This window comes from Lasioglossum baleicum, chromosome 2 (genome assembly GCF_051020765.1).
Source record: "Lasioglossum baleicum chromosome 2, iyLasBale1, whole genome shotgun sequence".
Taxonomy (NCBI): domain Eukaryota; kingdom Metazoa; phylum Arthropoda; class Insecta; order Hymenoptera; family Halictidae; genus Lasioglossum; species Lasioglossum baleicum.
Window position 1 is genome coordinate 14,872,847 of NC_134930.1, and position 25,826 is coordinate 14,898,672.

A 25,826-nucleotide genomic window follows, 5' to 3' on the forward strand; every position below is an offset into this window, starting at 1 on the left:
ACTGTCGACATTATTAACAAAAAAATATCCACACGAATGAAACGTGTGGATGAACAACGCCGAAACATTTTTTTGTAGAAATACGTTGAATTGTCACTCTAAAAAATAAAATAGTATTTTAAAATGGCCGATTAATCAATGACAAATATTTTACGCGGACTTAAGACATGTATATATCTAGGTATGTGTATATGCACGTGGGCTCTGCTGATAACAAAATTACGATAAGGGACACGTGTTTGCCGTTTGTTTAATATCAGAGAAATAGTTGAATCGATAAACGAATGAGCCGCTTGGTTAGATCGATATTGGAATTAGATCGGGGGGTCGATAACTATGTATAATTATCACCTTGAAACTCTCTGTTATTTTTAGATACATGAAGTACGAAAAAACTTTATAAAAGACGTATCGTATGGAAACTGCTTTATGTACCACGCAACGTTAACTGTTTGCATATCTGCGGAAAAATTGATACAGTAAATCCTCTATAAACGTAAAAGCCTCGGGGTGATTCGTTTGCATTTATCGTAGGCGAGACACTATTTTTTTGAGCTTCAAAGGCCGAGCCGAACGTAGAGCAGGACAGCACGTGTAAAGAGAGACCGCGCGCGTCCGAAGCGACTGCGACTCTTCGCGTCTCTTTCGAATACGCTGTCCTTCCTTGCGGCCGAAACGTTCAACGTCAATTAATCGCACGAGCCTTTGAACTGTACCGAAGACTGCGACTCTCCGCGTCGCATTTGTAGTGGTTCACATCGGTATGCCCGAGCCGAGATCAGATTACTACAGTGGAGGGGATATTTTTTTGAGTTTGTCTTGTACGGCCTTTTTGCGTTTATAGAGGATTTACTTTATCTATATTTTGTCTTCAAACATTTTTCAAATTTCTGCTGGGGCAAGATCTCAACTATATCTCGTAGTCGTCGCGAGGAGAATACTTTATTGTTTCTCTCACTGTTCAAGTTTATTAGATAAACTCAATATTCATTGTATGTACTTCGTAATTAAAAAAAAATACAGGTATTCTGGAAGTCAAGATTAAATCTGAATATTCTAAGTTCATTAAGCCGCCGCGGCACTTCGTGTTGTCCAATGACGTATAATGTATAAGGATCAAGCCATAAGAAGAGGCATTACATATAACATCATAGTAACGAGACAATTCATTTCCTACTTGAGTACTCGTTGATCAGAGCCGGTGTTACACTGTCTCACGTTTCGACTGCATTAAAAAAAATTAATGTAAGTGTTCATCCTTCGTTTTCCTGCGTCATTCCTGACCGATTTCACACACATTTTTATGACTAAAAAATTCTTATTCCGAATTTGCGTTTTACTTTTCATTATTTGGCAGTTGTACCTAAATATTTACGCGTAGATATATCTACATATTATATATGTATCTAATTTGCATAAAGGTGTGATTCCTAGGCGCGTTATGACACCGCATTTTGTGATTTATCGCAGTCGTAACTTCTGGACACACGCGTTCGTAAGACGCAATTTGTATTTAATTTTTTTTCACTTCAGAGGAAAGAAGAAAGAGCATCGTCCAAACGTAAACGCGTGCGTCAAACAATTTCCTGTAGGCGTCCGACGCACACGTTTGCGTTTATGTTCGTGTCCTCCAAATGTTGCACCCGACGTAGACGATCTGTTTCGGATTCTGTTCAAATTTGGATATGTTGTATAATCTGTAGTTAATTTCAATTTTTATTTGTGTTCGTCGTTTTTTCATCATAATTCTTAAAAGAATCTCGTTATCGTCCTCTTCTTCTTTATAAATAGGAACGCAAGTATCTTACCATTACAGAAAGATGTCGACTTATAAACTCACCTACATACTTCCCGATATCGGCTTTAGACGAGCCAATTCGATTCTTACTTAGCTATGGAGGAGCTGAATTCGAGGACTACCGTTTCGATAGGAAGGACTGGCTCCAAGATTAAGCTTGATAATAAGCCACGAGCCAAGCTTAAGTCCACAATAAGTTATATAAATTTGAATCCTTGAATTTAATTTTTTTTTTATTTCTAAAATGAATTCTACTATTCATTTAAAATTATCCAAGTATTATGAATTATTACGTATATTGAAATTGTTTATTTTTTCATACTTTTAGAAATGCCATTTATGGTCATGTCCCTGTTCTTGAAATCGACGGCAAGAAAATTAACCAATCTGTAGCTATTTCTCGGTATCTGGCAAAGCAGATCGGTCTTGCTGGAAAGGACGATTGGGAGGCTCTTGAAATCGATATCACCGTTGACACTATTCACGACCTTCGTGCAAGTAAGCGTCGATTTTATATGAGTGTTCTCGGAAAATTATATTCATTCTGTAATTTACCTTTTCAGTGATGGCGGCTTTCACTTACGTGCCCAACGAAGTTGCCAAGGCTGAAAAACGCGAACATGCCGAAGAGCAGACGCCGTACTATTTGGAACGTTTGGACGCTCAGGTGAAGAAGAATGACGGATATGTATTTCGTCGGAGGTGCTCTGACCTGGGCTGGCACAACATTTGTCAATGTCCTCGACTACTTGAACGTCAAGATGAAATACGACATTATCGAGAACTATGAGAATCTGAAGCAACTTAAAGAAAAGGTTCTTATCGTGCCTGCGATTAAAAATTGGGTCGAGAAAGCCCCACCATCCGACTGGAACATGTAAACATCGCATGTCATAAAAAACAATCATTCCTTTTTTACAAAAACGAAATTGACCTTCGTATGTTCTTTGTGCCTCCACCAACAAACACAATCACGTTGAAATCAAGCTTTAGTCTGACACATTTTTTTCTAGTCTTTTTTGCATAATACAGTTTGCGAAACATGCGTATCAACGGCACTGTTAGTCATTATTACTGTTAAACACATTCATTTACGCTACATAGTCCATTCTTTGGTTGTAGAATTCTGAGTTATATACGAGTTGCATAGTGATGCGTACGAGTTCCTATATCGTAAAAAACACAAAATATACTTCGAGTTGCATACAAAATCGTGTGCGTGGAGTCCACGCGCGCGACAGAAGTGAAAATTCTTGCTTATTGGGTGTAGGTAGAGATAAATTATTAGTGCAACGGCTCTTTCGTGATGAATGCGAAATTGTCACAAGTAAATAAATTATTATCAGTATGCATATAATTAGTGTAACGATTCTTTCGTGATGAATGCGAAATTGTCATAAATAAATAAATTATTATTAGTATGTATATTATTAATGCAACGGTTCTTTCGTGATGAATGCGAAATTGTCATAAAAAAGAAAGAGATAACGTCTTAAACGAAAAATTCTGTCGCTGCAGCATTTTATTCTTTGCGATATATACCAAAATGTTCGCTATTATTTTAAGTTCGTCAGTTGTCCAAGCGGTGAAGGAGTTGGACTACCTACCAAGCGATAGACCGGGATTCTGATTCCCGTCGGGGTAAGAAAGTTTTTTCTCCGTTAAAAATTTTCGTAACGATCGACTTCTGTAACGCTAGAAAATTGTTGTAGCCCCCTCAGTTAAACAAGTTTCACTTAAAAAATCATGCATTAAACATTTCTGTAGTGACGTGAACCGTGCAGATGTCAATAACGACAATGCGAAATAACAAGACTATAAATATAGACGCATATTCGTAACTTCTCAGTCAGACTCGTTCGACTTCACCAATAGTGACGAATTTTTGAAGACATGTGGAAAATCATTCTCATTGTACTCTTCTTCTCTGTGGCGGGTAATGTATAGTTAATCTTGTTCAGCACCTTTGCCACTTTGTGCAATCGGTAGTGAATTGAATAGGATTATTTTTGTTTAAGGTATATCTTATTTTCTTGGTGAAAAATAACGATCTTTTGCTAACGTAAAGGACGTAACCACCGAATTTTTAATTCTGTATAGGGTAAACTTTACCCGGTAAAGGTACCAGATATTTAGTGACGACTTGGAAGTTTTTTTTATTAATTTGAAGGCATTCTGTAATTTATTTTGCATTATTTGTGATAAACGATTGATTATCAACCTTTCTTCTGTCAATTGTCTATCGTCAAATTTTCATGGACGAGTTTGTGAAAAAGCAAAACTTTTGGTCCTATTAATTAATTAATTAATTTTTTTAATGCCGTATTACAATAAAATCATTATTTTATTATCCTCTGGTGTATCACAGTTTCTTAGCATTTTCTACAATCGGAAACGAAACATTGCGTTGTCTCGTGGAATAAGGTTTTTAATTAATGTTTTCTATATTTTAAACAAAAATTATTGTAATACTTTTGATTTATATACGAAGGGGAAAAATCAATTTTATTTTTCAAATAAAGTAATACTAGGTACTTCATGTTATTTTTATTAATTTCTGATAAGTTTGTTATTAGTTTCTGATAAGTTGATAAGCCTGATAACCGGGTGGGACACGGTGACTGATACCTTTACCCTATCTATTTCATTATATAATAAGTTCTATCAATTTGTTCAATTCCGTTGGCTCGTGAATATAATTTTTATCTAAAGAAGACCAATAAAGATTAAAGAAATTTTTCGATGCAAATGGATTAACATATTGGTTTTAAAAGTAACTTGTTCAGGTGGATAAATTATCGGGTATCAGAAAATTATGGTAATTCGGATAATTACTTAACAATTTTTTGCACTTGATGTGCTAACCATACGTTAAACATCTGCGATAAATTCAGCAATGTATGCGTTATCATGTTCCCTCGCTCTATTACGAAAAAAAAAGTCATTGGTGTGACTATATAATTTCCCTAGCGGTTGGATCCAATTATTGTATCGATATACCTCACAACCATGTGGAGACTGTTTCTATTCACCGTCTTCGCCCTCGCTAGAGGTATAATTAACTATTTGTCCGCTTGTTCTAATAACTTTAAAGCGATAGTTTTTCAGCACTGGCTGCAAATTTTCGGCAACTACGAATGTGGAAATTTATTATTTTATTTTTATATTATAATCATTGAAATTGCAAAGATTCTTTAACCATTTTGTAGGCAATTACTTTTACCATGTGTAGTTGCTGTAGAAGCATAGAGTGAAATTACTATAATTATACCTCCACGAGCACATTCATTTTTTGAGTCCATTCGACGAGAAAGGATGGGACCATTTTGAAAAGTTCAAATCGTACCTGTCAAAAAAGAATCGATCACCTATACAAAGCAAACTGAACTTCTTCTATTAATTCTAACAATGATATTGATTGTTCAACGTTGGACGCGATGAAATATAGTAATTCTTTGGTCTGCAGCTAACGCGAAAGATTGTGTACCGCTTATCGTCGACAACGGAGTACTCGGGTGTATTTGCAATTCCACGTATTGCGACGATGCGCCACAAGTCGAACCGGAAGTCCTAGAGAAAGGGAGCTTTCACTGGTTCGTCTCGAATAAGAAAGGAGATCGGTTGCGGATGACGACTGGAACATTTAGCAAGCAACAAAGCTATTCCCCTTCCGACGAAAATTTAGTATTAAACAGCACGAAGAAGTATCAAACGATAGTCGGATTTGGCGGCGCCTTTACCGATTCTGTTGGCATAAACTTAAAGAAGCTTAGCCCGGCTACTCAGGATCAACTGATACGGTAATTTAGTGGACCGCCTTACGTTTAATAGCTTTGAATTATTCTTTTGCTGACGTATCCATTCACAATTTGTTTAAACTGAAAAGAAGTACAGTGCAATTCCACAATCTTGGACACAGTGGAGCTCTTATTTCTTCACTTATTACAGTATAGATCTTTATGCACTTATGGGATCTCCAATTTTTTTTACCGCAGTTTTTATAGCACAACTTAGTGATCATGATAGCGTGTACTGATATAATATGTACAGACAATTATCTAACGGTTTATGGTTCTCAATGCTTGCAGAACGTACTTCGACCAAAAAGTCGGAAGCAGATACAATTTAGGTCGCGTGCCGATCGCTGGTACCGATTTCTCAACGAAGTTTTACACGTACGACGATCAAGAGAACGACGACTTGCTGGAACACTTTGCACTCGCGCGAGAAGATTATGAATACAAAATACCGTTCATAAAGAAAGCTCGTGAATTAAATCCTGACTTGAAACTAGTCAGCGCTGCGTGGTCAGCTCCGATATGGATGAAGACTAACCATAACCGCAAAGGATTTGGTAAATGCGAGAAGCCCTTCATCTTTAAAAATTATTTTCAGAAAAGAAAAATTAAGATATCTAGGTACCCTCCTGCATCATTGAAAGCAAGAATCTAAAATTAATCACTTGATTCCAGGCTTCCTAGAGGAAAAATACTATCAGGCTTACGCCGACTACTTATTAAAGTTTTTCGATGCGTACAAAGAGCATGATATCGACATATGGGCCGTGTCGACAAGTAATGAGCCGTTAAATTCTTTTAACCCTAATTTCCCTCTCACCACCATGGGCTGGACCCCTCAATCTATGGCCGACTGGGTCGGCAATTACATGGGTCCGAGTTTAGCATCATCGGTACACAACAGAACACTGATTTTACTGCTCGATGACAACAGAATTGTGCTGCCTTGGTTTGTCAAAGCGACATTCGATGATAAAAAGGCGTCGGCATACGCAGCTGGAACTGCTGTACATTTCTATATGGATTCCATAATGCCTGCAACTGTGTTGGATTGGACCCACGATGCTCATCCGGATAAAATCATCCTGATGACCGAAGCATCCACAGGTGATTTTCCTGTTAGCCATAAAATAAGTCGTAGTACATTTTTTAGTATTTTCTGACAATAAAACCAAAGAAACTATCGATTAACTATACGTTTGTTTGTTCAGTGCCAAGATCCTGGGGAACTCCAAATGTCGTGTCAAAAATATGGAGCCGAGCCGAGACGTATGCCACGAGCATTATCGAGGTAGAGAAATTAAATCAGTGACTTTGGTATCATAAGTTATAGTTAGACTCCAAATTTTTATGCAAAATAAAAAATTTGTGCATTAATTGCAAGGCATAGGAGCTATATATCAATTTATATTTTTCATTAATAATTCTAATGTAGTGAAAATAATGTATTAATACTCTTAAAGTTTCTTAATCTGTTCACTGTTTTAAATTGTATTTACTCATTTTTGTTATAAATGCATAAACTCTGGAGAGTCTCTCTCTCTCTAGTTATAGTATTATAACTTATTCGTATCATACCTTGAAGTACATGAATCACTGGGCTGTTGGATGGATGGACTGGAATTTAGCTCTCGACGAGACGGGTGGACCAAACTGGCTGAACAATACCAACGACGCAGGCGTTATCATCAACCCGAACAAGGATGAATTTTATAAAACAGGCATGTACTATGCCATCAAACACTTTAGTAGATTCGTTGACAGAGACTCCGTTAGGGTATCCATCACCGACACCGACGCTATTAAGGCTACAGCTTTCGTAACACCCTCCAAAGAAATTGTTGCTGTGCTGTGTAATAGGTAAACGCTTCGAGTCTTAACAAATTTATAATTTTGCGTTTGATCCAGTTACAGATTTATTCAAGTTGTATGTATTCCAGGAACAATTCTTCAAAGATTGTGACCCTAACAGACCTGGATAGAGGTGTTATGCGTTTGGAGCTATCCCCTAATTCGATAAATACAGTGATATATCAATAAATGAAATTAGCCTGTGAATTTTATGCAGTTCCTTCATGTAACAGTCTCAAACATGGTAAATGAAAAATTTAATAAAATTTTTAACTAAATTTTCAACTGTTTTAATTCACCTTGGAAAAACATTTCACGCATCCGGATAATACGTTTTTGCCCATCGACCTACTTTCCTCTTCTTTGGATTTTCTCGAAGGGCTCTAGGTATATAAAGTGGTAAATGAGCGTCCATTCTACGTTGGAACGGTTTATAACCGAACTCCCATGGATCTCGTTTCTTATCCATCGGTCGAGTATTGAACTTAATCTTGTAGATCTTTTGCCAATCAGCTATTTCTGGTATTTTGCTGCAAAACAGAAAAAAATTGTTAATTGCACATAGTTTACTGTACAACTATATACTTCTATAATTGAGTACGTACTAATGCCTCGGTCTGTTCGACATAATATATTTAAATCCATTTTCCAGCCATATCCTTTCCTCGGTTTTGGAAATATCAGCAAGATGTTTCACCGATTCTCCCAAATAAGGCTTCATATTTACACCAGTCCTTTCTACAGGTGCATTAATATAAAATTTGATCAATGTTCTCAATACATCTTCATTGAAACCATGAATTTGTTCGTTCTCCACAGTGTCGAATAATTTCTCGGGTTTTGTTATCCAGCACATGTTGCACGTAGGATTCTCCTCTACGAATGGCGATCGTAGTAATATCGTATTCAATTGATAGGCGCAGAATGACCACATTTGACTGTCTGTCAAAACAGTCTGCGTCACTAGTGGATATGTCATTTCATTAACCGTAGTAAAGCCTAAAATCATAGAAAACATTATATTATTTAAATGTTTTAATTTACTAAGAAAAATACGAAGGTTAATTTTTGTTGATTTTTGTTTGGAAATTCAATTTAAAATTTTTCTTAAAATATATTGAATACCTTGATAACAAGCCTGAGACAACAACCAGCTGTAAGAGGCAAATATAGCTTGCGCTATGAGCGCATCGTCTTTGTCGTCAAACGTCGGTCGCCTATATGCCAAGAGACTGCAATTATGGTAAGACAGCAAACCAAATTCTGCAGGATCACCAGGCCAGAAGCCAGGTATGTTAGTGGCGTGCTTATATTCATACCGATATCCCAACGTTTTAGGAGATAGGTAAAACTTAGGATACTCGAATTCGAAGCGATTACATTCGCTTGAAGAAAAGAATTCTTTCAATGGCAATGTGTTCCTTAATTGTAGAGTTGGAGTACCAATATATTGAACAGGTTCATCATTTAGTACACTATTTCCACGACATTTGAGTCCTTTTGCATCTGTTTCACTCGTACTTTGCGAAGGATATTTACATTTTCCCACAAGCCAGAAAGATTCGATTCTTGGTTCAAAATCTACTTCTGCTTCCATTAAATGTGGGTATTGCGAGGCAAGAGCAGTCAATATTATTCTATTAATTTGATAAGAAATATTGTTCACCTGTTTGTACAGTTTGCTTGTGTCTTCCTGTACCACTCTGTAATACAAATAACAAACCTGTTATCAGAATGACAAAGTAAACTATTGAATTAGAATTAAATAATTTGTAATCGTAACCTGTTACAACGTTCAAAGATAATGGCATCCTGTATAGGCTGTTTTACATTTTGTACCAAAATGTCTAACTGTTCTGGTGTGCATAAGTTATCATAAATGTCTGGTAATTTCTGATCATCTACTAGATGAGTTTTCGTAATGTATCGAGTGTGCTCCAATGAATTATATGGAGTGGATCCTTCTTTTAACTGTAAAGATTTCCACCCATAATAATACGGCATATTCAGTCCGAACAATTTTTCCTCTACAGATTTCAACTTCAGTATTTTATTATGCCATTCTTCTTTCGCTCTTCTCTTTGTAGATCCTCTGGAGATATCCAATATCGGCGGATAAATGTCTTCCGACTGACTAGTCCCACTGGGCACTGGGAGAGCATATTTACGTGTGGGATTCTTTCTGATAACAATAGGACAGTTAAATGCGGATTTTCGTATTCCAGCAAACATTCTTCTGAATTAGTAAAAAAGTTCGAATAAACACTTATTTATATCCTCTGCTGAGGTTATGTATTATAAAGAGGTTATGATCGTGTTACTTTTACAGTCTTTTCACACATCAAATATATGACATAACTTGGTCATAACTGAATGCGATGAATCGTGTGGAATTATGAGTGAAACTTAACATTATTCATGTTCGACACACTGCATTATGTCTGTTTAAAATACGTAAACATTTTAGGTTACTGTTATGAATAACCACAGACAAGAAGGAAGTGATAGTGGTCACGCCCAGTCACGCCCGGGGCCCCGGGGTTTCAGCTTTCAACACAGACGACCCTGATGCCCTGACGACCTCGTCTGTGGTCTATTATATAAGGCATAAGGTCTGATTGGTCATTGGTCTCAAAGATGATTAGATTCTAATTTTTTTGATTGGTCTGATCTGGTCTGATCCAGTCCAAAAATTAGACTAGGGGGCAACACTATACCGAAAACACCGAATTCTTTGGAGTGAGCACTCATTTCCTTTTTGATCTAAACACTGCTAAAGAAGAGTTGACATAACATTGTAAATAATGGGTAAATTAAATGTTACAATGCTACGGTATTTAACGCGGGACGATTTCCGCGTTTTAACTGCTGTAAGTATCCTCCTTCAATTAATTAATTAAAATTAATTTCATATCTTAACGTATTGTACATCAAAATTTTGTTTCGAACACATTGCAATGTATATTGAGGTTATGTTTTCCTGTTTTATATTTTATATTACATATTGTTCATAATTTAAAAACACCAGTTACATATTTGACTTTTTGAATTCTAATACATTTTTTCAATTTTGCTATTAATTACAATTTTTTCCAATATATGTATTCCAATACACGTTGAGGTTATATTGTTCTGTGTTTTATATTTCACTTCTATGTACTTAAAATTACAAAATGTTAGTTTAGCTAATTAACAACAGTATTGTAGATTTTATTTCATTGTAGATCGAGATGGGTATGAAAAATCACGAGCTCGTCCCTTCATCATTGGCAGCTCAAATAGCCAATTTGCGGTATGGAGGAGTTCACAAATTGATGAAGGAATTGTGTAAACACAAGCTTCTCAGTTATGAACGTGGCAAACACTGTTCGTTTATATAAATTATTATTTTCTATATTTACAATAAATTCAAATAAAATTAATATGACATGAAAAATGAAAGCAAGAGAAAAAATTTAGATTATCTTTGTAGACGATGGTTACCGATTGACAAATGCTGGCTACGATTATTTGGCTTTGAAAGTATTGGCGCAAAGGGGCATTGTCACATCCTTTGGCAACCAAATAGGAGTAGGAAAGGAATCAAACATTTATATTGTTGCCAACGAACAAGGGGATCCGGTTTGTTTGAAGTTACACAGATTGGGAAGAACGTGTTTCCGAAATATTAAAGAGAAAAGAGATTATCACCAGCATAGAAAATCAGCGTCATGGCTGTATTTGTCAAGAATATCTGCAACGAGGGAGTACGCTTATATGAAAGCGCTCTTCGACAGAGGATTTCCAGTACCACAGCCAATCGATCTCAACAGGCATTGCGTTGTCATGGAGCTGGTTGAAGGTGGACCTCTGTAAGAAAAAATTCCATCTCGCGCACCACATTTGAAAACTGCTTCTTTTCTTTCATTGCGTTCTTTTCCAGTTGCGGCATGAAAGAAGTGGAAGACGTTGAATCCCTTTACGACGAATTAATGAATTTGATCGTAAAACTTGGGAATCATGGAGTTATTCACGGGGATTTCAACGAATTTAATATCATGATCACGAACAGTGGGAAGCCGATCCTTATTGATTTTCCACAAATGATTTCTACGGAGCATGTTGATGCTAGACTCCATTTTGAAAGGGACGTAAATTGTGTGCGAGATTTCTTTAAAAGACGTTTCGCTTACGAAAGCGAGCTTTATCCAACATTCGACGATCTTTCGTAAGTAATGAACACACAAGGAAAAACTATAAATCTACTAAATAAGTAGATACGTTGTTCGATACTATTTAATTTTAGCCTTAGAGTTCTCGAGTCTTATGAGTATAATAAGTAAACTGGGGATCTTTATGCATTTATAGCAAAATTGAGTAGATGGAATTCAAAATTGTTGGAAAATTTAAATAATTGAAAATGTCAATATATGATTTCTCCTCTATTAAAATCATTAAGGAAAGAAATGACATCCAATTTGGTTTCTGTTTCTTGCAATCGATGCAGGCGATTTTTATTTTGCATAAAGGTCTAATAATGAGTTATTTTTTTTTAGGAGGGAAGATTGCATAGACGCAGAAATCAAGGCCAGTGGTCTGACGAAGCAGATGGAAAAGGACCTTTTGAAGGAGATGGGAATGGTTGAGGAGGACGACGAGGAAGAAACTGAAGCAACAGAAAATGAAACAGACGACACGAGTGAAAATGAAGTTAGTCGCCTGCAGCGTCGAGTTGAAACTTCCATCAATGAGTTCGGGAGCTTACATGATACAAAAGATATAAAAGATGATGATATAAAAGATCTTCGTGTAAACAGGACTTTAAATAACTTTGAGAATGAACGATTATGTAATTCAAAGGCAGATAACGATAGCGATAATGATAATGAGTCCGCTGACTCGTTCGAATCCGCCAAACAAAATTTCGATTCGGAGGAGGAGCGTTCAGAAATTGGTAAATCGCGATTCGATGCGAGAAGCGTTTATAGCACAACAACTACCACTACGATTCCTCCGGAAATGATTAAAGCGAAAGTGAAGACAGCGCTGCAAAGACGCGCAAAAAAAGAAAAGAGCAGGAGAATCCTCGCCAAAGGAGAAGCAAACGCGACGACCAGGATTCGAAGGGAGAATAGGGACAACGTGAAGCAGTCGACGGGAATATGGGGGTGGGAGTAACATTTGGAAATTGTGGGTACTTCATGAGATTCCAGATAACACTGTTCAACAAATTCGAACTTGCTTTTGCGATTCGATAGCGAGTAAATGATTTTTACAGATTTTGATGCACTGAATAAGAATCCGACAGTAGTCTTTCTTTCTTCGGTTAAAACAGACAAATTCTTAAAGTTAAAAATATTAATTTTTTATTAAGATGTATGAGCATCGTCCATTGATTATTATCGAATCGCAAAATTGGTGTTGAACATTTGAGTCGAAAGCAGAACATCAATAATAATCGTCGACAATAAAATTTGTTTCGTTCACGCTGTGAATTTTTTTTTTCCTATATGTTGCACGTTTATTTGAATTTCTTCAATATTGAAATTTCTTGAACGTGTCAACTTTTCTTATGATAAGGCGAAACGGCATCTTGGAAACGTGTTTACAATTTATTAGTCTGGAAATAGAGATGGGTAATATTTATTCTGAATTGTCAATTACAATTGATCGTTGCATTCAAGTTTTGTAAATTAAGTGGGATCAAAGTTGATTCAACTTTGAAAAAAGAAAGATTCTGCAAAGGAACTGTGGTTGAAGTAGTTGTTTCATTATCGAGATGATTAATGATTAAAACAAACATTTAAGTACAGGGCTCAAGGTTAAACGTTAATGGAAACGATACGTATGGTGGAAGCATACATCGAATAATTCAATGCTCGATTAAAAGTTAACACTTCATGATAAACAATTCAAGTTTTTAGCATAATCTAATTGAAATCAGCTGTTATTTTTAACCATTAATGTAATTTTTATCGCAAGGATTAATTAGGTCATTGAGATTAAGATCGTAATTGGTTAATGCCCAACTCTGGTTAGATATATTCATACTCTTGGAATATTTTATACATTACACACGGCGAAATTTGTGCGTCAGTCAGATAAGATAGCATACAATTTGTTTGAAGTAAGATACCAGGACAAAAAAAGCTGTTGATGCTCCTTTAGGAGATGAACCTTCGAAATCCCTAATTTCGAATAAATGTAACTGGTCATCGTTATCGCTTACCATACCGTGTACAAGGTATCTTATCACTCTAACTATCTTTTCCGATTAAAATCCATGAAGCTATAAACGAGCTACATAGTAGACTATACGAAAAAAGCACTATCGGAGTTGTATTTATGAACCCCGGGACCATAGGTTCATTTTGTTTTTTTCATTTATAAATTTTTTCTTCTACATTAAAAAAACATTTGTTATGTCTGACGGTTTCAAAGGCTGTTACGTAAACTTTATCATTTATTTTGACCAGTGACACGTTCTATCTCCAACAGTTTTAGAAACTGTCGAGTTAAACTTTTTTTGTAAGCATTTTATTTAAATCAAAAGAGCAACACCGCGCCCAACTTTTTAGTAAACGTAAAAAATGAACGTTCTGCAAAGGCAATTTTGCGAAATCTTCATCAGCTCGGAGAACAGTAAACGACTGCGCAACAGATTAATGGATCCTGAACTTTGAACTGAAACAAGACCGATATACTACGCAACTAGAATTTTGGAAAAGTACCGTTCCGACTGGCTGTTTAATTTGTCACTGGGCAAAACACATCCAGGACGAGATCGAAATTGAGATTGAGATCTCGATCGAGATCTCGGCTACTTCGGGGTGTGTCTCCCGCGTCGAAAGCAAAGCGAGAAAAAAGAAAAGACTGCCCTATCTGCTAGGTGGGCGTAAGCAGGAACGCTGTTTGCCGAAGGAGAACAATTTTATAGAGTACCACTGATAATGCAACTCGCTGCGGTGATAACGAGAACTAACCGTACATTTGCTTATATATGTATACAGACGCGTATGTGTCTATACATATGTGTACATATATATGAAGACCGCGCGCTCTTCTTTCCCTGATTTGAGTTTGGCTCCAACACTCTGCGGTGAACTTTTCTTTCGATTCGAACCGTTCGACCTCTGCAACCGTCGCGTCGTGACAGATCATGACTAAGGACAATCTCACCGCCATCCTCTACGGAGTGAACGACATTAGGCTGGTCAGTATGCATTTTTCAAAACACTCGTTCTCGAAATTTCGAGGATAAGTCCATTTTTCCGAACGCGTTCAAAGGAACCCTTTTATTTCTGTTTTCGTCGTTGTATTACCAAAAGAAGAACGGACAACGGTCATGTCGAGGTCTTTTTTGAAAACAATGCGAGTGTTGTTGATCTGGCTGAAAGCGCAATCAGTGCTCGATTTGTTCGCTCTCTTTGGCTGGCGACTATGTAATTGCAATTAGACAGTTAGGCGCTTAGGGTACGAGTACAATGAAATTTCGATAGAGTGGCGCTTTGATGATCGACTGTTAAGCATAGTTCTATTCGTCGCTTCGATGTAAACGCTTCCTTTAGAAAAGTATGTATATGTAAGTACATACAGTCTAGTTCGACTTTTCGCTAGTATCGCTGCTCCGTTGCAGATACTCGTATGTACCCTTAGAACGAGATTATAGTGGAGCGGCGAGGTGAGTCCGGCACGGCCCGGTCTATCCTCGATCACACTGTCCAACAAATTTCAACTTTTTTTGTGATTTCAATATACTGTTGGGTCCTTCTTATAGAGTTTTTTGCGCTGATTCCGAATCTGGTTTTAATTTTTTTCCTATACGTCCAGTTTTTGAAAATCATGGCTTTGAAAAAAAAACATATTTTTCAACTTTAAACAAATATTGTGATGTTATTATAAAAGATATTGAATTGTTGTTTACAGCAAACGATTCTGTAGACTTTCCTGAATACAGTGATATCCAATATTAATACATTATGATTGTTTAAACATATTTAAACAATGATTAAAGACGGAGATGCACCACTTTTGCACCAATTTTTGCGGATATTTTCGAATTTATCTCAAAAAATAAGGGTCCAGCGAAAAATTGAACTATACCACGCGAAAGAGCAGACTTTTATCTTGAGAAACCCCCCTGTGAAGTTTGCATGGTCGACGTTTTTACCGAACCAGAAAGCAAAATATCTTCGCCCGACATGCGTTGACGCCAGTGGTGCTCTTCCACTAGCGCGGTCGTTCGTCGGGATACGGCGCGGCGCGCTGCGGTGAAACGGCGCGTGGCTATAAGCGCGCAATTATGTCAGCTTACTTAAATGTAATACTTTATTAAATGTTATATTATTGTTATTTATTATTTATTAGTGTATTTATTCTGTATAAATTATTTTATGTATTTTTTAATGTTAGTCTCTCGTTTATAGTATATTTAATACAAAAAATACCTTTTGTAACAAAAAAATAATTTATTCACACACTACACTATTACACTATTTACAATGCTAATATATATGTGTACACTATTCAGATATAATACACTATATCGATTTAATATGGAGCAAACTATTTTAATTATGTATTTTAGTCAATAAAAATAGTCCCGTTTATATTGTGTTTGGACTTATTTTACTCGGAAGAATCTCGAGTGTTCATTGGCACTATAATTACAATACATAGATAAGACGACAATTACTGAAAATAGAATTTTTCAGTCACCGCATTGCAGACTTACATTGTATGTATTCCGTTGTCCGTAGACCGTCATTTATTTCAAAATATGTATCGTGTTGGTTCTTAAGAAAACTGATGCCAGAGTTCAGTTTCGGCTTTGTGTTTGTTGAAATCAGTCGTGTCAAGCATTTCAAATCTGCATTGCTACGTATAAAACTTCATAAAAAACATTTATAGTTATTTATAGTATTTTAGTTGTTGTGTATATAATATATGTATTTTAGTAGTGTATTATATCTGAATAGTGTACACATATATATTAGCATTGTAAATAGTGTAATAGTGTAGTGTGTGAATAAATTATTTTTTTGTTACAAAAGGTATTTTTTGTATTAAATATACTATAAACGAGAGACTAACATTAAAAATACATAAAATAATTTATACAGAATAAATATACTAATAAATAATAAATAACAATAATATAACATTTAATAAAGTATTACATTTAAGTAAGCTGACATAATTGCGCGCTTATAGCCACGCGCCGTTTCACCGCAGCGCGCCGCGCCGTATCCCGACGAACGACCGCGCAAGTGGAAGAGCACCACTGGCGTCAACGCATGTCGGGCGAAGATATTTTGCTTTCTGGTTCGGTAAAAACGTCGACCATGCAAACTTCACAGGGGGGTTTCTCAAGATAAAAGTCTGCTCTTTCGCGTGGTATAGTTCAATTTTTCGCTGGACCCTTATTTTTTGAGATAAATTCGAAAATATCCGCAAAAATTGGTGCAAAAGTGGTGCATCTCCGTCTTTAATCATTGTTTAAACATGTTTAAACAATCATAATGTATTAATATTGGATATCACTGTATTCAGGAAAGTCTACAGAATCGTTTGCTGTAAACAACAATTCAATATCTTTTATAATAACATCACAATATTTGTTTAAAGTTGAAAAATATGTCTTTTTTTAAAACTCCATTTTCTCAAAAACTGGACGTATAGGAAAAAAATTAAAACCAGATTCGGAATCAGCGCAAAAAACTTTATAAGAAGGACCCAACAGTATATTGAAATCAAATTTGGTGTTGGACAGTGTCATCGCCGCTCTACTATATCCGTACCCTTAGTCCGATTAAGTGAGCGCGAGATACATACGTCAATAACGAACGGATCGAAACTAAATGGGACGCGACGGAATGAGACAAGGTATCGTACGACGTGTATCGTTCATGCAAGGACAAGGTTATCTATTTCTGTCGCTGTTCGCTCGTTATATGCCACAGCACTTGCTGCACGCCTCGCTCTCTTCCGCGTTATTACCGTGTTAAAGCCGAAGCTAGTCGGTGCACTGTGCCTGGAAAATAGAACGCTTAACGAGACCAATACCTGCGCGGCACCGTTGCTTTGTATTTTCTTAATTAAATCCGATCTTTCGCTCCCTCTGCCAACAGACAACTTGTCTCGGGTCGCTCACCTTCTTCTTCATCGTTTAAAGTGGAACACTTGAGCAAATTTTAGTATGGTTCCATTAATGTTTTCAAATATAAAAAGAATTAGTTTTACCTTGATATGATTTTTCTTTGCGGTGGTAAGTATTGCGGTTGGTCTCTTCGTCACCGGCGCCAATGCAGCTTACTGTTTTCTGGTTTTATTCTGAAGAAAAAAAGCCAAATATATTAATTCCGTTAAAAAGTTTATCTAATTAGTAAACTGCGGATTTTATGCATTTTTGACGAAAATAGATGGATAGAAGACTCAAAGAATTTAAGAAACTTATGTTATTTTCCACTTATTAATGTTATTCAAGAATAAAAGGAATTGCTATGTAATTTCTGCACTGAGAAAAAAAAGTAGTTACTTCAATAACACGCGTGTTATTGTAATTTTTTTACTTCGATGAATATCAATGTATTCTTTTCAATAGTATGAAATTTAGAAGCAAATCGTGATGTATTTGAATTGTCTATACTCTATCCAACGAGAGAGCAGTACCGCGTAAAGACCAGTTTTCGTTTGTCGCTGCGCATCTTCGCCCTAATTGGTTCAAGAAAGTGGGGAGGGGATAGTGAAGTGAGAGATGATAGGCTCGCTGCGCCCCCACCATCTTCCAAGCTGCGCGCAACGGTACTGTTCTATCGTTGGATATAGTGTATCATGAAATGATTGAAAATATTATTCGATTCAATACCGTACATTATTATTTGTAATATTTCTCTTTTTCCTTCAATCAGATATGTTGTTAAAAAAATTTGAGAAATGTATTGATTTATACTGGAATTGGTTTGAGGCCATATCTTATTTTTTTGAAAACATTGATGTCAAGCTATCCGCTTATATGATTGGCGGAAATGAGTTTTGCTATTGAAATTCAATAGTATTAAATATTAAAATAAGTTCATATGATATTGGCACTATTCAGTAGTACATCTTATTGAATCAACATATATTTTTTTGGTTTCGACAGGATTTTTTTCTCAGTGTGTGCTTTTCCAAATTTTTTTCACATTTTTTGATGAAGGCAATTTTTATTTTGCATAGAGATCCACATAGTCTAGTAATTGGGTACAATTCCAGGCTCTTAGCACAGCGATTAAGCGTATATTTTTTACGTACACATTCACGTACGCGTTTGACAGTTTTTTTCACCGGACATTTGTAAAAAGTCGACGATATTAGTCTTGAAAAAATAAAAAAAAGCATTCGATTTGTACTAAACATGTTTTTCTGTTTTATTTCAGGAGCAAACCCCTATCGAAGAGCCTGGCCAGAATGGTAAGTAAATAGCTGTATGTATTTGTAGTTCGTATTTCGCTCGCTTTGATAAAAAACAATATACAACGTCGATGAAACCAACAAAAGAATCTTTCAATTTTCCAATATCGAGATTATACGAAGTGATTCTATGAAGACGTAGTAAGCTAGCAGAAGTTCATTTAAATTTTTAAACGGTTACGTCGACAGTACACTGAGAAAAAAAGTAGTTACTTCAATAACACGCGTGTTATTGTAATTTTTTTTACTTCGATGAATATCAATGTATTCTTTTCAATAGTATGAAATTTAGAAGTAAATCGTGATGTATTTGAATTGTCTATCATGAAATGATTGAAAATATTATTCGATTCAATACCGTACATTATTATTTGTAATATTTCTCTTTTTCCTTTAATCAGATATGTTGTTAAAAAAATTTGAGAAATGTGTTGATTTATACTGGAATTGGTTTGAGGCCATATCTTATTTTTTTGAAAACATTGATGTCAAGCTATCCGCTTATATGATTGGCGGAAATGAGTTTTGCTATTGAAATTCAATAGTAGTATTAAATATTAAAATAAGTTCATATGATATTGGCACTATTCAATAGTACATGAATATATTTTTCAACATATATTTTTTTTGTTTCGACAGGATTTTTTTCTCAGTGTACATTAATTAATCATCAGCATTTTAAATGGGCCTGTGGCGGTCTCAATAGTCAATACCGGAGGATGTGTTTGAGGGGCCCGAGACGAAGTTAAAGAGCATTGTAATCAGCATTAAATTTTAAGTCCTCGATAGACTGCGGATGTTTATGCATAAAATCCTATTTTTAATGGGAACAGCCTTTGTAGATCCAAAATAAATGAAAATTGTATTCTATCGAATTTTGTATTCCTGCCTTTTCTGAACATTTTCATAAGCCATAAATGCATAAAGATCCACAGCTTAGTCCTCAACTTACGCGGTTAATTCGTTCCAGAGTTTTCCGCGTAAGTCGAATAGTGCCTGAGCGCTATCACTGGAAGGTTATTAACACGATCTGCTTTTTACATACTATGTGTATGTACTCATTTGGAAGGAAAATTCAAATTAATCAACTATGTTCATGCAAAATTTATCACTCATAAGTAGCTGAATGCTTACGCTGTACACAAGCGAATACTTATCTTCGCTTCTATCACGTATACAGGGAGGTCGGTTTAAATATGGACACCTAAATATCTCTTCAGGTTATTGTGATGCAACAAATATTTGTTACGTAATATGCATGGCGTCAATGGACCAAATATCTGGCACGAATATTTTTTTCCGAAGGTCATTTCTTTCGGAGTTATCAAGGTCATCGATGTTTTTTGATACATAACTACATTTTTATTTTAATGCATCGGGTAACTGATCGAAAAATACATTCAGATATTTATAATTACATGATCTTGATGTGACCTTGATCTTCGAAAATTAAAGTTTTACCTTCAGATCAAGGTCAAGGTCATGTTATTATACATATCTGAATCTATCTGTATCAAAAAACATCGATGACCCGATAACTCCGAAAAAATGACCTTCGGAAAAAAATATTCGTGCCAGATATTTGGTCCATTGACAATATGCACATTCACAATATCATGGATAATACCACAATAACCCGAAGAAATTACTGTATGTTCAAGCACATTTTCTTTAGTTGCTTACCCTGTAATTATTGGACTTACAAAGAGACGCCTCCACCGAAAATTGATAAGAGATTATTCATAATTAGACTGCGGATGTATATGCAATTTAAAATTTCCATAGACAAATTGTAAGAAAGTGGAATTTTATATCCTAGCATTTTCTGAAAATTTTCATAAGCTATAGATGCATAAAGATTTAGCTGCAGTCTACTTATAATAGTCTATATTTAAGGGGTGGATTCGTTTCCAGGATTTTGCGGGGTGCGGGATGGAAGGGTCTTCTCATTTCGATTTCTCAATCGCCCTCAAAAGTCCTATTTTTACGTTAACGAGGTGTAATTTGCATTATCCGGCAGTATGTACTTAACTGTCGCTGCTTTATGCTTCCGAATAATGCAAAGTACGTCTCGTAAACGTAAAAATAGGACGTTTGAGGGCGATCGCGGCCTAGATTGATCTTTTATCTAGTGCTTTTGACTACTGAAAAACCCCATCTTTGCATTATCGACAAATGAGAAGGCGCATTCCGCACCCTTGCAATCCTAGAAACGAGACTACCCTGTTGAGTGGTTAAAATTTGTTTCTTCACTTGAACGAGACGCGACACAAGATTCTGTTGGTTCAATTTGCTTTTGTGCGTTTACAGAGGTGCTGATTAAAATGGCTTGCGTTGGCATCTGCGGTTCCGACGTCCACTATTTGGTAAATGGTAGAATCGGTGACTTCGTGGTGCGCGAACCGATGATCATTGGTCACGAATCATCCGGCGTGGTGGCGAAGTTGGGAAAGGGCGTGACAAATTTGAAGGTACGCGAACTAGTCACTCGAATCCATAATTGATGCCACCAAGAGCATGAATTCCCGTTCAAAGAAACATCAATGACCTTGAGTGACCTTCTTAAATATCCTTAAACAACGCTTCCCATTTTAATATTATTTTTATAACGAAATACAGTATTTAGAATGAATATTTGGAATACGTAATTTTCTTTGCTTTTTCACAATTTGTCTACGTAAATATAATAATAAAAGATTTTACGATGCAAACAGTGGAAGGAGAATTGTGTCATCCGCGTATGACCGACATGACGGTCAACGTGCCAAGACTTTCTTTATTTAAGTACTGTCGAGCATTTTTCCTTTTTTCACGGAATACTCGTTTCGATACAGGTTGGCGACCGAGTGGCCATCGAACCCGGAGTGCCATGCAGAACCTGTAAATTTTGCAAGGATGGCCGTTACAATTTATGCAAGGACATGGTGTTCTGTGCAACACCACCCGTGCACGGCAGTTTAAGACGCTACTACAAACACGCCGCCGACTTTTGCTTCAAGTAAATCATCACGTTCGATTTTATAGATTCCGGGCTTTCTTCGCCTCGCGTTCATATTATTTGTCGAGGTTCTCGGATGTGAACTGTGGACAGAACATTTTCCCAACGTAGCAAAATTTTGTCGGTGGACAGACTTTCAACCTTTAGCACTCGAGTGGTGATTCAGAGTTTACATCATTAAATATTCAGAGTTTACATCATTAAATATTCAGAGTTTACAGAGTTTACATCATTAAATATGTGGCATCTAATCAATTACTGAACATTTAAGTATTGTATGAGGTATTATGTCAATTTCATATCCATTAAAAGAAAAAGATTATATAGAACGCAATTATTCCAAGTCGGAAGAAATGTTTACTTTTCAATTCTCAAGAATAGAACTTTTGAACAGAAGTATTTTCAGTTTATTTTCAATATGTTATGAAATCAATTTAACATAGTAGAACTTACCAGTAAAAATTATGAATATTAATATGCGTAGGGACTTTCTAGCCAACCTAATAAATGGTTATGCTACCGTACCTAGTGACACGGAAACTTAAACAAATAATTTCTTACGTTTCGATCGCGTTATGAATTTACCCTAAAGATTGTTTTTTGACCACAGGTTGCCCGACCACGTGACAATGGAAGAAGGAGCCTTGATGGAGCCATTGTCCGTCGGTGTGCACGCTTGCAAGCGAGCAAATGTCGGTATCGGTTCGAATGTGCTGATTTTGGGAGCAGGACCGATCGGACTTGTAACGTTGCTGGTAGCCAAAGCCATGGGTGCCAGAAAAATTGTTATCACGGGTACTTCAACTAGGGGTGTGCGAGATTCCGTCGGGACGAGAATTTCTCGCGGGATCAGGGCGGAATCTCGAAAATATCCGGGAATCCCAAAAATTCCCGAGAAAATTCTCGAGAAAACGGGATTCCGTCCCGATCCCGCGATAAATACCCGTCCCGGCGGGATCTGGCACACCCCCAACTTCAATAAACCATTTTTATCTATGAGAAATAACCGATACCTATTGCTGGAATCGGACACTCGTGAATCCACTCATGTTACAGAAACAAACTACTTGGAGTAGATGACGTAAGATTACTGATTATAAAATACAATGTAGTAGACTGCGAACTTTTTGCACTTAAGAGCAAAGTGAGTAGGAACAATTTAGAAAACTATAAAGACTAAAATAATTTAATCGATGAATTGTTTTACGCTTATTGAAGTATTTAAAGAAGAAGTGCAACTATACTTGGCTTCTGTTTCTTGTGATTGAAGTAGAAATGATTTATTTTGCATGAAGATCTGCAGTCTATTGATTAGAGTGGTTCACAAGTGACCGACCATCAGTGACAGCCAATGTTTCGTTCATTAGCTCTCTAATTTGTAATAATCAAATAGAGGACTATCTACTGATATCTACTGGATATCTACTGATATTGGATTCGTACATTCTGCTTAGATCTGACGCAAGAGAGGTTGGACGTCGCGAAGAAGCTAGGCGCTGATGAGATAATGGTGATCCCCAGGGAAAATTATGACGAAGCTGAAACCGTGAAGAAAATTCACGAGCTCTTCGGAGAGGAGCCTGATAAAACAATCGACGCGAGCGGAGCTCAGGCGTCGATCCGATTGGCGATTCTCGTGAGTTTTCTTTTCCGAGAACGTTCTGCAGTAATAGAAATTCGTTTCTTCCACAAGTCTGCGAACAATCGTATGAGAACGATAATATAGCCAGCCAATGTTGGGCCACTTGTTGCTTACAACGAACTGTTTATTATCTGCATGCTTCTAGTAAACAAAATTGGCTGGACGCGGGTTAATTTGAACAATTTGAGAACAATATACGACACTCTTCATTGTCACGAATGCATAAAATCGGCAATCTAGTGCTCATTAACAATTAGAAAAGTTTCAACACTGATGAATTGCTATTGCAGGCAACAAAATCCGGTGGAGTCGCAGTTATGGTAGGTATGGGCGCACCGGAAGTCAAAATTCCACTTATCAACGCGCTATGCAGAGAGGTGGACATCAGAGGAGTGTTCCGATACGCAAACGAGTATGTTTCCATCGTTTACCGATCAAAAATTTAGTAAACAATCAAAAGAAAACTCTGGATTAAACGTGTTTTCTTGTTTTGCAGTTATGAAGACGCGTTGAATCTTCTGGCTACGAAAAAGATAGACGTGAAGCCGATGATAACTCACAATTACAAGATAGAGGACACCGTGGCAGCGTTCGATATATCGAAATCGGGACAGACTGACGTGATCAAAGTGATGATACATTGCAAGTAGATCGACGAACCAAGGGTTTATACATCGACGGACGTTCGGCGACCGTTAATTTGTTGTGGTACCTGAACGAAAAAGATATTCCAACGGATTGGAACCGCGAAGCATTATATGTATTGTATTTATACGTACCGTGCTGTTTTGCGAATCGTCGAGTTTGTTATCGAATATTATTAGATGTTATAAGAACGCGTCAGGCCCGGTGATGGACGATACGGATACGCATCGGTTTATTTGATATACCGTATGGAGCTGGTGACCACAATGTACGTTCTGCTTCAAGGTCATAGATTATTAAGAACCAAGACGCTTTACGGTACCTATACTAGTCGCTCTCGCAGCGTGTATCTTTAAGTTTTGTTTCCGTAGGTTTGTTGGTTGTGTCGGCCGAGGAACTCTCTCTTAAAAGTTTCGACAATGGCAGACGTTTTGATGTTATGTTCGTACATAAATAGCTTTTTACCAGCCATGCCAGGCAGTTTGCGTTATTTTGAATTGTTTGCCGTCCTAGTAGCTTAAGAGCGTGCATCTTCCGTCAGATTCATCGAGTTGTCTAAAATAATCAGTAAATATTATTTAAATAGGAGACGGTAGGCTAAGATCATGGCGAACATCAGCAGGTAGGTGGCAATTTTTAATAACCAGGCTGCGGATGGTCACGCAAAATTAAATGTACTGATGTTCTGAAATGTTTTTCATCTTCCCACTGTTTACGAAATAACATCTGCAGTCTAGTGATAACAAATTGAATTTACTGAATGTTTATGTATCGATATTCAGGCAATAGACGAAATGTACATAAGTATACGATAAATATAAATGTTCTTACTCGGTCGTATAGAACGTTATCGATAACCAAGAAATCCGGATTCTGGAAGTTGCGAAATAACTCGTGAGGTAAAGGATCAATAATCCACAATACGAACGTTTACATGTAACGATGCGTGATATTTAACGACACGACTTACGGATGAATGACTTAATGAAAACAATACGGAGCTCATATCCCGATAATGTTCGCCGCGCGTGTAACAATTTCGTCCACTATGTGTGGTAGAATGTACAAATACAAACGGTTCTGCCGATCTGTAGACCGATAAACAACGAAGCGGAAAGGCAAACGGGAGCAGCTAATTAATCTGCAGACTATACTTCGCAGCTCGACAAGGTTGTGTCGGGTCTTCGCGTTCTGCCACCGAATTGAAATTGATCGGTTAGGGTAGCCGATGCGACGACCGCAACACCACATCGTAAATACGGGAAGACGTTACAGGCCTCTTCCGCGGTGTCCGTTCGCCCTGACCGCGTTTCCTTCCGCTTCCGACGAGTGTCTACATATATTCTATCCTATCGTTTGCCCACACTGACGATGAGATATCGTGGCCTCGCACGTGTTTCGTCAAAACCGCAAGGTGAAAGCGAATCTACGAATCTGCGGTCTGCAATACTTACACGCCGCGCAGCTTCGTGTATCGCGTTACCATTACCATCCCGTACTACATCGTCAAACATCGAAACACCCTTCATTGTTGAAACATTTCACAAAGTGCAATCTAGGGTAAATGTAACTATAACTGCCGGTGTACGTTTTACTGCGGTATTTAAAAATAAATATTTTGCCCTGAATAAATTTGTACAATTCAATGGGATTGTATTCGCGTTG

The 25,826-nt window shown here is 36.8% G+C and overlaps 4 protein-coding genes and 1 pseudogene across 6 annotated transcripts; 4 read left to right on the top strand and 1 right to left on the bottom strand.

The window, feature by feature from the left end:
• Positions 1-1,820: 1,820 nt before the first annotated feature.
• Positions 1,821-5,034, top strand: LOC143216345 (glutathione S-transferase pseudogene; annotated as a pseudogene).
• A 7-nt stretch (positions 5,035-5,041) lies between these two features.
• Positions 5,042-7,675, top strand: LOC143215582 (putative glucosylceramidase 3). Its single transcript, XM_076437834.1, has 6 exons — positions 5,042-5,598; positions 5,887-6,152; positions 6,271-6,702; positions 6,807-6,886; positions 7,181-7,455; positions 7,536-7,675. The coding sequence occupies exons 1-6, from the start codon at positions 5,426-5,428 to the stop codon at positions 7,633-7,635; spliced, it is 1,326 nt and encodes a 441-aa protein (XP_076293949.1). The 5' UTR covers positions 5,042-5,425; the 3' UTR covers positions 7,636-7,675.
• On the bottom strand, positions 7,464-9,991 carry Mrps30 (mitochondrial ribosomal protein S30). Of its 2 annotated transcripts, XM_076437787.1 has the most exons (5): positions 9,230-9,991; positions 8,572-9,149; positions 8,052-8,445; positions 7,746-7,976; positions 7,464-7,603 (listed from the first exon to the last, which is right to left on the bottom strand). In XM_076437787.1, the coding sequence occupies exons 1-4, from the start codon at positions 9,676-9,678 to the stop codon at positions 7,760-7,762; spliced, it is 1,638 nt and encodes a 545-aa protein (XP_076293902.1). In that variant the 5' UTR covers positions 9,679-9,991; the 3' UTR covers positions 7,464-7,603; positions 7,746-7,759. The 2 variants fall into 2 exon arrangements, with proteins under 2 accessions (XP_076293902.1, XP_076293892.1); XM_076437777.1 differs by lacking the exon at positions 7,464-7,603 and having other exon boundaries at positions 7,713-7,976.
• A 92-nt stretch (positions 9,992-10,083) lies between these two features.
• Positions 10,084-14,341, top strand: Riok2 (RIO kinase 2). The gene is made up of 5 exons (XM_076437821.1): positions 10,084-10,316; positions 10,671-10,812; positions 10,919-11,297; positions 11,369-11,653; positions 11,982-14,341. Exons 1-5 carry the CDS (start codon positions 10,251-10,253, stop codon positions 12,601-12,603), a joined length of 1,494 nt encoding a protein of 497 aa, XP_076293936.1. The 5' UTR covers positions 10,084-10,250; the 3' UTR covers positions 12,604-14,341.
• A 136-nt stretch (positions 14,342-14,477) lies between these two features.
• LOC143215586 (sorbitol dehydrogenase) lies at positions 14,478-24,632 on the top strand. Of its 2 annotated transcripts, none has more exons than XM_076437846.1 (8): positions 14,478-14,638; positions 18,843-18,876; positions 21,187-21,347; positions 21,711-21,874; positions 22,485-22,684; positions 23,329-23,510; positions 23,807-23,928; positions 24,013-24,632. In XM_076437846.1, exons 1-8 carry the CDS (start codon positions 14,585-14,587, stop codon positions 24,164-24,166), a joined length of 1,071 nt encoding a protein of 356 aa, XP_076293961.1. In that variant the 5' UTR covers positions 14,478-14,584; the 3' UTR covers positions 24,167-24,632. The 2 variants fall into 2 exon arrangements, with proteins under 2 accessions (XP_076293961.1, XP_076293970.1); XM_076437855.1 differs by having other exon boundaries at positions 14,479-14,638; positions 22,485-22,669.
• Positions 24,633-25,826: the final 1,194 nt, after the last annotated feature.